This window comes from Nylanderia fulva, unplaced genomic scaffold, assembly GCF_048542155.1.
Source record: "Nylanderia fulva isolate GAGA-0341 unplaced genomic scaffold, ASM4854215v1 Scaffold24, whole genome shotgun sequence".
Lineage (NCBI taxonomy): Eukaryota > Metazoa > Arthropoda > Insecta > Hymenoptera > Formicidae > Nylanderia > Nylanderia fulva.
In genome coordinates this window covers 885,867-899,192 of record NW_028190304.1, presented here as the reverse complement: position 1 = coordinate 899,192, position 13,326 = coordinate 885,867, and the positions used below count along the sequence as shown (strand labels likewise).

The following is a 13,326-nucleotide window of genomic DNA, read 5'->3' as shown; positions in this document are numbered from 1 at the left end:
ATGTGAATTCAAAACCGCATAAATATTTGGATTTATGAACATCATAATGTAAATTCAATTAAACTTTTCAATTAATAATTAATTAAAATTTCCGTCAATATTCTTTGAGTTTGTATAAATATAAAATAATACTTCTAAAATTTTCTCACATGCGACAAGAATAAATTAAATTAATAAATATTACACCGCGAATCTTTCTCGAGCAACAACAGATTGTAACGCCAAGTCTGTACAGCATTGAGTTGTATATATTTTCTGTGTTTGTATGTTACAATATATTTAATCAAGAATTGGAATATACCAGCAGAGGAATTTCAAAAGAGAAACTATTGCAATGTGCGATTTAAAATTGTGATTCATAAGTTATAGAATCTTGAAGAAAATGTGTGTGCATATGTATATACATATATGTATGTATATGTATATACAGAGTGTAACTGACAAAACATATATGGAACACACTATCAAATTCTCTGACCAATTCAAATGTGATTTTTCTTCAGTGGAAAAATCTGTCGAAGCATTTGTCATCATTTTTTGCATGTTTCTAATTTTTGCCTTCATATATTTTTGCATAATTAAGCTAATTCAATTAAAATTTTTTAAATTATATTAAACCTAAAAAATAACTAAAAAAATGTTGTAATTTTATTAATAAAAGTTTAATTTGCAAGAACCTCTTTTTAAATCATTTATAATTTTAAAATTATTAGTTTCTTGACATTTTCACTAATGATGTTTTTATTAGTTACACCCTGTATACATTTGTGTGTGTGTATATATATATATATATATACACGGAAAAAAATTTAGCCACCATAACTAAATTTTATCCCTATATTGCAATCTGAAATTTAGTTGTGCCTAAATTTTAGCTATGATATGTAATATTTTTTAGCTATAGTTGATCTCCCTCGAAGAATTTTATAAGTAAAAAATATTAGCCATTATATCAAAAAAATTTAGGCATGATAATTAAATTTCATATAATATAGGACCAGCTAAAATTCAGTTACAGTAGCTATTTTTTTGTGTACACACACACACACACATCTATAGGAACATATATACAAACTACAAACGCATGCTCTCTCTCTCTCTCTCTCTCTCTCTCAGGAATCGAAAAATCCCTGTACATATATATTAACATACGCGAACATTCATATATAAATATTTGCAAATATATTTACAGGGAGATGAGAGTGTGTATATGTTACACGAAAATTCGCGGAATTTAAGAACTCGTATTTACGTCTCACTAAGAATTATCCCAAGATGAAGCACACAGCATCCTTACATAATCTCTACTCTGTAAAAAAAAAAAATTATACACATTGGCAACGAGGATAATTTTCGGGAATTTGTTTAAAATCTCTGGCTAGACATAACGCAGACTCGTAAAAGTCGACAAATTATTCCGAGTGATTAACTTTTAATCGTATACTTATATGATAAATATGTCTATTATAAATATTCTTTATACTTTATTCGCTAAAATTCGAGAACTCGGAACCTACCTTCGCTAGATTTGCGTCATCAGTTAGCGTCAATAGAATTTCCGTCACAATTTGCATTCCGTCGGAGAGATTCAAAGTTGCAATTTCATTCTTCTATATCTTCTACATCGCAATCGTAATTACGTTTCGTCATCTGTCCGATCAATCCCGAGAATATAACTCCGAGAAGTCCAAGTCAACAAGGTCTGTTCTGATGTGAATAGACACAGTAACGTCTTCCTCTGCTCTCGTGACGAAGGAAATAATTGACACAAAGAAGATTTCAGCACAGGAAGCAGGAAGTCGAGAGTCACTCCAACATCGATTATTTTATCGATTTCGCGATCATTAAAGCATCGAAATTACACGGATTTTTAATAAGTTTCCTGATTATGCGAGATATTCCTACAAATTTTACTGGGAATTAATTCATTAACTAATTATTTAATTGATCTCTTTTAACTTAATCCTTGTCATTTGTCTCTCTGAATGAAAGGGAGAATAATCCTTTGCACTCTACGCAATGATCGTTCAGATATTCTTAATAGTACACAAAAAAGAAGTGTTAAATCAACTTATATACGGTGTAGAAATATGTAATATATTACATAAAAATATATAAAATTAAAATATTATTTATCTAATTTTACATATTTTTATGTAATTTTACATATTTTTTAGTGTACGCAACAAAAAAAATGTTAAATCAAAATTTATATATTTGTATATACGTAAAAATTTGCTTGAATAACAAAATTTTATATAGTTCAATCATGAGAAATATTAATATTATTAAGAATAATTTCTCTTGAATGAAGAAAAAAAATGTTGAATAGAAAATAACTTATCTTTTTATAAAGTAACATATTTTATTATAAGTGACAATATGTAATATTGAAATAAGAGTGTAATATTGAAATGTAAGATTAGCAAATTTTTATAAAAAGATAATATATATTGTGTTATACATATATAAGTATATGAGTGTTGATTTGACACTTTTTTTCTGTGTATACTTTCAGTTATACACTTATTTATATTTGTAATTAAAATTACATTTTTTATATTCTAATTTATTTAATATCGTATTTTTTTTCTGTTAAATATTATAATAAATAGAAATATGTATTATATATATTTCTACTTATTATATAAGAGAGAAATTATTTTCTAATTTATTTAATATTACATTTGTGTGTGCTTTTTTCTATTAAGTATTTTTATAATAAATAGAAATATAAATACAATTATATATATATATATATATATAAAAGGGCATATATACAAAAAGAAAAATAAATTCGTAAATTCTTGAAGCAAATCTAATTAATTATTTAATACGGGAGTGCAAAGGATTACAATAAGAACAATTATTACATAATTAATAAAGCTAATTTAGCCTCGACTCGAAACGAATCTCGAACGAGAAACTCCTTCGCACGAGAAGGAAAAGAGATCTTTGGTACCGGAAAAGAAGGAGATGTAAACGCTGGAAGAAAAATTATTAACTTGAGCTTTCAACTAAATTACTATTTTGTTAATTAAACATATATTAGTAATTAAGTGAAATATACGTTTCGTTGAGATTTAATGCTGTTTAATTAAAATATTTTTATATGTTTAATTAACAAAATAATATTGAAATTTAATCAAGTCAAGAATTTTTTTCTCAGCGAATTCGGGATAAAATGAATCTCTTAACGTCTCATGATGTCTTCTATGCTGAAGCCGAGCTTCGGCGCGGTCCTTTGAATCGGCAGAAGGTTGCTTATTCGCTCCATCTGTCTGACCTCTGTGGTGATGATTCTGGTCGAATCCGAGGACACCTGAGGCTCGATCCTGAGGTCTTGCGGCACCTCCGAATGCGTCATCAGATGCGTCTTCAGATTGCTCCTCTGGTTGAAGCTCCGGCCGCAGATGTTGCATTTGTGCGGCGACTCCTCCATATGCAGAATTTTGTGCACCGCTAGAGTTCTGCTCTGGCAGAATCCCTTGCCGCATTCGGTGCATTTAAATGGCTTTTCCTTGCTGTGTATATATCTAGAAGTAAAAAGAGAAGCGTTCTTAAACGTGATCACGAGCTAAAGATATTTATCTTTTCCTAAGTAAAATTAAGTCGGAAAGAAATATTTTTGTCGGCTCTCAATATTAAGAATATAAATTATATTATTTTTCTAAGTAAACTTGTGGAAAATTATTCTGAAGGATAAATACGCGATTCTTCGATTTTCGTGGCCCTTTGATAAATAAGTTGCAAAAATATCCCCTCCATATTCTGCGATATAGATGTGTTAATAGATAAATATTAATGGTTAATATTGATTTCACTGTTTTCATTTAAAAATAGTTTTTCTTTAATGCTTGGTTGATTCCGCGATTATTATCTCTTTGATAATTGCGATGAGTTATTGGCGATAGAAGCAAATTGAAATTTCCTGTTTGGCGAATACGAATGACACAAAGACTTAACATTGATTAATACTACATACATGTCTATGTATGTAGTATCTTTATGAAATGGATCCTATCGAAGAGTCTGAAAGCTCCTAAAAATATTTTTTAAAGCTAAACTCATATAAATTGATTGCCGGCGCGAAAAACTTTACTCCAATTTTATATGAAAATTGCGCTTATGATAAAGAATTATCAACGATATAAAAAATAGAATTTTACTTCAAACAAGATAAATTATACAGTTTTCAATTAAAAAAATATTTATCAAGTTTTTATACAGAGATGTCTCGTATCCAGTGAATTACTGATTTACGATAAATTTTTGACATTTTTTGGAGACGATTTTTCCTCAGCGAAAATGTCGAGGCATCAATCATTTTCAAGTTATAAGCTGTTGGAAATAAACGGTTTTTCGCAAACTAAGTCTTGTGGAAACCAAATATTAACAAAATCACGTTCTTCAGTTAATTTCAGGGATAGAGATAAACTCTTAAAATTCCAATTAAAATTTTATTAAAGTAAATTCAATACAATTTTAATTTAAATCTTAATTACAAAAGATACATAATGACAAAAATTGAGAACATGTAAAAAATTATAATCTCTGACATTTTCGCGGAGGAAAAATCGTTTCCAAATTAATGTCGGAAATTTAATTGCATATCAATGATTCACTGGATACGAGATACCCTGTACCTGTTAAAAAGAATAAATAAATTTGTCTCGATTATTGATTTATGCTTTTAACGTTGTTTTGCATTTTGTAATCTATGCAAAAAAATAACAAAGATTTCAAAAATATTAATCTTAATCCTTTAGAAACGTCTTCATAATTGACACAATTAGAAAAAAGTAATATGCGACATGCTTCAAAATTATAAGCATTCTTTGATTTTTCCTCATTTGTAAAGAAACTATAAATATGTATATCTCTTGATCATTTAATTCATTGGCCACTAAATAATAATAAAAACACCGATAATAATAATATAACTAAATAATAATAATAATAATATAAATAATAATAAAAAATAAATATTCAGTTTAATAGTAATAGTCGCAATTGTGCGATTCTCTGATATAATATTCAGGGCAGTAATTACAAGAGAAAAAAATTTCTATTTTTGGATGAAAAACAAAATCAAATGTATCTTCTCAAAATTTTAAAATCAAAAACATATTTTGTCACAAAATCAAATATATTTTCAGAAATATTTTTAAAACGTTTTTCTAAATTTATAAGAGTATCAAACTACATATACATATATGCTTTGTTTTGAAAATCACGGTTTCATGTAAACAGTAATTAAATCCACTAACTCGTGAAAATTCGATAGATAACTATTCTAATCTTAATATCTTCAGCAGGAGATTCTTTGCGTGAAACTGCACCTTTCAACACAATTTCGAAAACACGCAAGAAAAATTACAAAAACTTCAGCGATCAGTATAATGTCGAAGGTCAAAAAAAAGCAGAGGACATAAAAAGATTCTAACGGTACATTCATTCAAAGAAACCGTGTTTAGTTTCCAATGCGAATTTCTAATTTCTTGTTTCGATTGAAACTCTAAAAAAAAAACAGTTCTAAGAAATCGTTTTTTCTGCTCCAAAACACACATAAGATTTATTTTATTACCGCATTGACAGAACACCACACATTCCATCAAGACGTCGCTCAATTTTCACCCTATCTACCTTATTTGATTCTAAACTCCAATTCCCACAATTCATCTTTGAATCTACCCCATGATGAGTCGAAATCAGATGAAAATTGCCAACGTTCCTAGAGAGGAATCTCGTTACCATCCTCCGGTCTACCTAAACCTAGTCTTTAGTCTCGTAAATGGTTTCTGCCACGTGACACCGCGTCTCCGGACGACGAAGCTGGAAACATAAATCTACAGAGTACTTGCCGGTGGTCCCGCAGATGATCCTGCCTGCGAAAGGCCTTCCCGCATATGTCGCACGAGTACGGGCGCTCGTCGGTGTGGGTCCTCTCGTGGATCAGCAGGTTGTAGCTCTTGGTGAACTGTCGATTGCAAAACTTGCAAATGAACTGCTTCTTCGGCCTCTGACCCGGCGATCTTCTCGCGAGGAACGAGGGCGCGGGCGGCGGCACCGGGATCATATTCTGATGGGTCTGATGATAATAGAAATGCGGACGAGTCTGAGGACAGCAACCTCGGACCGCGAGCAGGGCCGCGCCTTTCAGCCAGGTGTCCAAGAAGGTGGCCTGGTAGCCACCGACGTTCTGGTGCGTCGCTTGGACGTGTTGTTGCTGCTGAAGATACCTGCCGACAGGGTAAGGCTGGGACCTGGTCCACCTGGGAAACGGCACGTGGTGCTGCTGCTGCTGTTGCTGCTGCTGATGATTATGCATCGATCTGTCCACGGTTGGAGGTGTTTGCGGCGGCGTCAGCGGTTCCGTCTTCGTCTCCATCTATCGTCAAGCTAATGGGTTTCCTCTGAACTGTCAAAACGGCGGCCAAGGAGGCCGTAATCGATCGAACGATCGGCACTGGAGCAAAATCGTCACTTCGGCAAGAATCGATCGACTCGGGACACATAAGGCTCGCCCGAACTCGAGGGAACTGTCAAGGGAACAGGAGCTCCAGCAGTCGACGCGTCGCGCGGACCAGGCGGCAAAGAGGGAGAGAGAGAGAGAGACAGACAGACAGACAGATAGAGAGAGGGAGATCGAAAAGAAAAGAAAAAAGATAGAAAAAGAGAGCAACGAGAGATTGATACGAGAGTCGGAACGATACTAGTAAGCTGGTCCGATCGGGATCCCAGAGAGTCGTTCTCGCCGTTCACCTGGCGACGGTGAGGACGAGATACCGCCAGCACGGTGGCTCCTCCTACCTCCTGAACACCCGGTTGGTTGGCGGTTCGACTTCCACAGGGGCGGAGCTTCCGGGTCACGGTGACTCCGGGGCGTCCCGACGCTCTTTATCCCCCAAGTCTGTACCCAAAACATAGTCTATAGTCTCCCGCTGCCGTCTCCCGTCACGTCGTCGACCAAGACGGGGGATACCGGGTGTAAAAGTTCAAAGCCAGAAGACACGCGTCAAGCGTGTCGGGGTCACGCGTGATTGAATGAGCATCGCAAACGGTTGCCACACGCGAAGCTGTACAAAGGTGTCCGTAATTTCGAATTTCATATACTTTTAGGTGGACAATAGGTGTCCGTAATTTCGAATACTTTCAGATAGACAATAGGTGGTCCCTAAAGCTCTCTTGTGACCTGAAGTAATGCAACCGACTGTGTCAATACATCACTCTTAATAATATCCAATAGTTCTAAGATTTACCAATCACAGCCACTACTCTGAAAGAATGGAGCGACTGTTGATGATCAATCTAATTACAGATGTTATTAAACCTGATTAAAGGTGACAAACTCACAGTAATTCACATGCAAATATATTCACTGATTAAAGCATTGGGCAAGTCTGACCTTCAGTGGAAACACTCGCACTTTGCGTCTCCGTTTTATGTTTCACCGAGTAAAACTTCACTAAAAAATTAACCACAAAAACAATTCTTCTCGTATCCAGCGAATCACTTGATGTACAATTAGATTCTCGACGTCACTTGGAGACAAATTTTTATCGGCGAAAATTTTGAGAAAGGTCATCATCTTTTACACGTTTCCAATTTTTGCTATTATGTATCTTAAATTAAACTAAGCCTTATATTAAAATTTTATTATAGTAAGCTCTATCTGAAATTAATTGAAGAATGTGATTTTGTGTTAAAGATTTTGTTTCCACAAGACTTTGCGAAAAACCCTTTATTTTTAATGAAACCTTTACTTTTAATTATGTTTAATAACTTGAAAATTATTGGTGCCTTGACATTTTCGCTGAAGAAAAATCGTCTCCAAATGACGTCAGAAATCTTCTGTAAATCAATAATTCACTAGGTACGGGACACCCTGTATTTATAACTGAAATTGCTGTCAGTAATACATTGATTTGTTTAAGAAATAATGTAGAAAATATACGAAAGCCAAAAAAATTCTGTCTCTAAATAGGAAAAAAGAAAAAAAGAGGATTTTTTGAAAGAAAAATTAATGTTTATTTTCAAAACCAAAATTCTCCGTACTTTTAACTATGCATATATTTTTTTAAACATAATTTCTCGATATAATAAAAATAAAAAATAAAAAGCACTTTGTTGGGATACGTAAAACTATGATATAGCATGCAAAAATCCATATTAATGGATAGATGACAATCTTTATCCCATCGAATTCTGCGTTCAGATAAAGCTGCGCGTTGCCATACATATATGATCGGCAATATATACGCGAAAATGGATGGCAATTCCGCGCTTATTACAAACTCCATTGCAGTGAACGAACGAGCACGTTTCCGGGATAGTGCATCGGGTAATCGACTCACGCAAGTTTTCATGCGAGCCAACCACAGAGGGTTGACGGGCGCGAAACCACCCCTACCGTAGAGGAGATAGAGATATATTATAATGCCATGGGATCATTATCAACAAAATGGCGTCACTAACCATACTTTCATTATTTGAACGAATAGAAAAATTATCTGTTGATAATATTTTGATTCCATAAAATGATTAGAGGCCATGAGAAAATACATTATGGCGTCACCATTATGGGCACCACTTATTATTATATCGAAATATCAACGATAAAAACTCTTTCTATTCGATTAGATAATGAATGAAATAAGGATGGGTCAGTAATGTTTTGTCGAGGGGATAACCACTTAATGTAATCGTGGGACAGTGTCCCCGAAATCCTTATGAAATCCTTATGAAATCCCGTGTAATCGTTTGCAATCAGATGTAATTGATAAAGTCAAATGAAATCATGTGGAATCATTAGAAATCATAATGAAATCATATGTAGTCAGCAGAAATCATTTTGAATGTTCGTGTAATCATTGGAATCATGTGTAATCATTATGAAATCTGTGATGACATCATGTGTGGCACGAGCACTTTCCGCAGTAAATTGCGATCAAATTCAAGATAAAATGCTATTTATAATTTTATGTGTCACATAAAATCCTAAATGATTACATGTGCAATCACGAAAATGCATTGTGTAATCAGATGAAATCATTACTTTTATGAAATGATTTCATATGTAATGAAAAAAATCCATTTGCAATCAGATGAAATCATGAAATCAAATGAAATCATGAAATCAAATAAAATCATGTAATCTGTGGGACAACATTTTAGCTAGTGGTTACCCCCTCGTGTTTTGTTCATAATGATCCATGATATGTATAATATATCTGTATCTCCTAATTTATATTTATATAATTCCCTATCTATATAATAATTTTCTTGGGAGGTGGGAAGAATAGAAATAAAATTTTTACTTAATAAAGAAAAAATACATTATATATTCAAATATATTAATATTTTAACTTTACAAAGTTTAGTTTGCGAGAAGTTCTTCTTTTTCAAGCATTGATAACTGGAAAATTATTAGTGCTTCGACATTTTTACTGAGGAAAAATCGCCTTCAAATTAACCACAGAATGATAATGTGCACAATATATGTGTTTTTAATTACGCCCAGTATATGAAATAAATTTATAAGTATAATATATTTTGTTAAATAGAGAAAAATATTTAAATTTGATCCAATCTTGCTCTTAATTCTTTCGAAAATATCAATAAGTCTAAAAATAAATGCAATAATAAAAGAATAAACTGTAAAAGCTACATCTAGTAAATATATAATTATTATCAATTTGAATTTTTTCTTCGATTATTTTATTATTTTCTTTTTTATTATTATACATATCTGAAATACTTAATTTTCTGTAAAAGATTTTGCTGTTTTAATTAATGACATTTATGCACTGATTTTAAGAACGAGACATTTTCAATAAGTTTAAACATCACACAAGTTTGAAATAATTATGCAAAGAATAAGTTTGAAAATTCCTATATAAATATTCCTGCATTTTTTTGAAGCCAGAGATGACGAATTAAGCGTCTTGACGCGTGCGACTACATTATTTCGTCGTACAACATCGCTAATTGGGACGAGCGTTCGTTTTGCTCTCATAACGACTCACGATCCATCTTCTTCCTCTACTCCTCCCGATATTCTTTCCGACGAACGGTCCGGTAATCTCATTATACGTTAACGATGTAGCGCAGCATGATATTTAGGATATCGATGCTACCGATACATTCGCCACGAATTTACATCAACGTCATCGGGAGGAAGATAAATCTTTGTATTAAGCGGTATACTTTAATAAGAGCAAATCGATGGATCTCTCTTTCAGTTAATCTTCACGATTTATTTGCGACGTCGTCGTCAAAAATCATCGGAGCGACATTTCAAGTTGCGAGAGAATTCTTATTAAAAGATAACAATGTCAAAGATTATATATATATATATATATATATATCACTGAGAACGAAATTTATTCAATTCGAATAAATATTTATTTTAACACTTATCTTATAAATAATTTACATTTGAAACTAATAATGTTGATTTGACGTGAAAAAATATTTATGTAATATAAGAAAATTCTTTTCAAAATAGATAAATATTTATTTGTTTGAAATAAATAATTTATAAGGCAGTATTGAAATAAATATTTATTAATTTAATAATTTTTTTAGTGTTTTAAACCGTTTGCCGCCTGCATTTTTTTTTAATCTGTTTGTACATCAAATATTTGAAGAATCGTCTGAGAGACAATATAGATAATATAAGAGTTTAACACGGCTCTGTAATATAAATATAAATATAAATATAAATATAAATTTAAAGTGTAAGACAGGCAATAAAAGAGCCAATCGCGGAAAACAGTGCGCTATCCCAACGAAACTAAATTTTTTCGTTAGAATTAAATATCTGTGCACGAGGCACCAAATTTTACTTGGTCACGGCCAAGATTTTAAAATATAAAATAATCTCATCTTTGAGATTTAATTTCAATAATCCTTTAACCCCCTTACGGAAATAAATAAATGCAAGACAAAAATGTAGATCCGAAAGTTCCTGACTTTTCTACTTCACATACAGATATCTTCTATATCTATATTTATCTATATCTATATTTATCTATATCTATATTTATTTATATCTATATATATATATATATATAAATCGTTATCGCCTCAGTGTTTACTTATTATTTAGTTTATTTATTTATATATTACACCATTTCCATATTACAGTTTATATTAATCTATCTCTATTTATCTATATTAAGCTCGGACATCAGTGTATCTTATCCATTTATCGATTCCTGTGTTTCAGATTCACTATTGAAAACAACCAAAAACTGCATCGAAGAAAACACTAAAAATTCTGACTTGATCGATATATCATATATTTATATTAATATAAATTATTTATATATAATTCGCATATATAAAAAAATGTATATCAATATAAATATATAATATATTATTAATTTATATTATAATTGTAAATTATACATAATACAATATTTATAATATAGTTTAGATATTTAATATACATACTTTATCTCCACTTACGTACTTTTCGATCAATTCAATATTGAATTTTTTTTTTTTACAAGAGTCGTTTTACGAGTCTATATAATGATTAATCATTAAAAAAAATTTTGACATCAACGAAAAATAAATTGCATACTGCAGCTTTATATTTCATAAAAGATTAATTTCGGCACGGCCTGAAAACCCTCTCTTGCAAATGAATATACACGAGAACCCTTAAAGACACATCTCCAACCGGAAAGATATTTTCCTGGATTTTCCGCGAGAGTTTTCACCACTTTGCTCTCTCGTCGCATTAAAAAAAAAAAAAAAAAAAAAAAAAACGAATATTTCGCTGATCGCTTTTCGCCTGGAACGTCATCTTGCACAATGGAGGTAATACCTCGTAATCGTTATCGTTTCTCGATCACGCTATAGAGAAATAGGATGAAGGGTGGATTGGGGGTAAAAAGGAAGAGAGAGACAGACAGCGAGGGAGAGACGACTCTTCGAAACCTGTCTCGTATAATTCCGCAAAATGTTTAGCATACAAAGACAAATATAATGGTCGCCGAGATGAGGTTGCGACGAGATCACGGGCCCCGGGCGGGGATGGTTAATTCAGTTTCAAGCTCCATCAGGCAGGCAGAACCCCCATCCCCTTCGCGCGCTCTCGTCACCCCCGAAGCGTCTTTGTACGTCGCCGTCATCCATCTATCTCGCTCCCTCTCTCTCTCTCTATGCCACTCTTTGCAAAACTATGCAGGCAGGTACTGCAACTACTAAATGGAATATGTACTTGCTGGAATATGCGCTAATATGTCGAATTAAAACCCCGTTAGAGCGGCAGTTTATATTATAGCGTTCCCGTTGGGTTTAATAGAGAAACTTAAGGAATTGAGAAATTTTTTTAATTTATTCTTTTTTTTTTTTTTTTTTTTTAGAAAATATATCCCGTTACATAGAATGTTAATTAATATTAAAATAAGTTGTTTTCGGGTTTTCTTAATGTACAGGGTGTGTCTGAATGAGTGGGAAAAATTTTACGTGATTCTTTGTCGAAGATTAAGGGGGTTTTTTTTATATAAGTGTGTATATTCTAAAAATAGAAAATTAAATTGGGATTGTTGGTGTCATCCTCTTATAACGATACAGGGAGATTAAAAAAAATATTAATAAATATTCTTTGTATTCGCGGAAAATGTTCACCAGGTTTTATTTTTTTAATTTGTCTGAAATTTGAGAAAAAAATAAATTTTTATTTCCCTTTTAAATCCCCCTTAATTTTTATTTCTCTTTCACATCTTCCTGGCTCTTCATATCACTAACAGATTATGTATAGGTCCTCTTGAAATCGAAGAACACTTGAAAAGATTGATATATGTCTGTACAAGACCAGACGGTGATGGTATGTTTACAGAACGACTTTCAGAATTAATTGCCTTCGGCAAACTGTGAACATTTTCTCACACGATTTCGACTGTAACTTATTGTTGAAGATACGAACCAGCGAAGTTTGTATCTTGAATTTTCTTATCGTAGAATCGCGAATTATTTAATAAATGTTATTTGATAAAAACATGCTTCAATCATTCATAAATAACAGTTATCGAATTATTATAAAAATTAAATTTATCTATCAGCGTCTTAAAATTGACGAATTAATCAATTTCATGTTAAAAGCAGAAATTTTATTTACTCAGTATTTTCTAAGAAATTTTTATATTATCTTTTTTGCTTGAATATTTTGAAATTAAAAATTAGATTTTTTAAAATTATTTTATCTTAAATTTATCTATCAGCGGCTTAAAATTAACGAATTAATCAATTTCATGTTAAAAGCAGAAATTTTATTTACTCAGTATTTTCTAAGAAATTTTTATATTATCT

General features: G+C 31.9%; 1 protein-coding gene and 1 long non-coding RNA gene across 2 annotated transcripts in view; one reads left to right on the top strand and one right to left on the bottom strand.

Moving 5' to 3' along the window:
* LOC114934302 (uncharacterized) overlaps window positions 1–13,326 on the top strand; it is a 75,086-nt gene that overhangs the window by 40,012 nt on the left and 21,748 nt on the right. The window lies entirely within an intron of this gene.
* On the bottom strand, window positions 2,772–6,728 carry odd (odd skipped). Its single transcript, XM_029306977.2, has 2 exons — window positions 5,865–6,728; window positions 2,772–3,536 (listed from the first exon to the last, which is right to left on the bottom strand). Exons 1-2 carry the CDS (start codon window positions 6,389–6,391, stop codon window positions 3,194–3,196), a joined length of 870 nt encoding a protein of 289 aa, XP_029162810.1. The 5' UTR covers window positions 6,392–6,728; the 3' UTR covers window positions 2,772–3,193.

Bases quoted from the DNA above. Each gene is read 5' to 3' on its own strand.
- odd (XM_029306977.2), bottom strand. From the start codon at position 6,391: ATGGAGACGAAGACGGAACCGCTGACGCCGCCGCAAACACCTCCAACC. The intron at 3,537-5,864 runs GCAAGTACTCTG...TTTTACTTCTAG, and splicing joins GATCATCTGCGGGACCACCG to ATATATACACAGCAAGGAAA.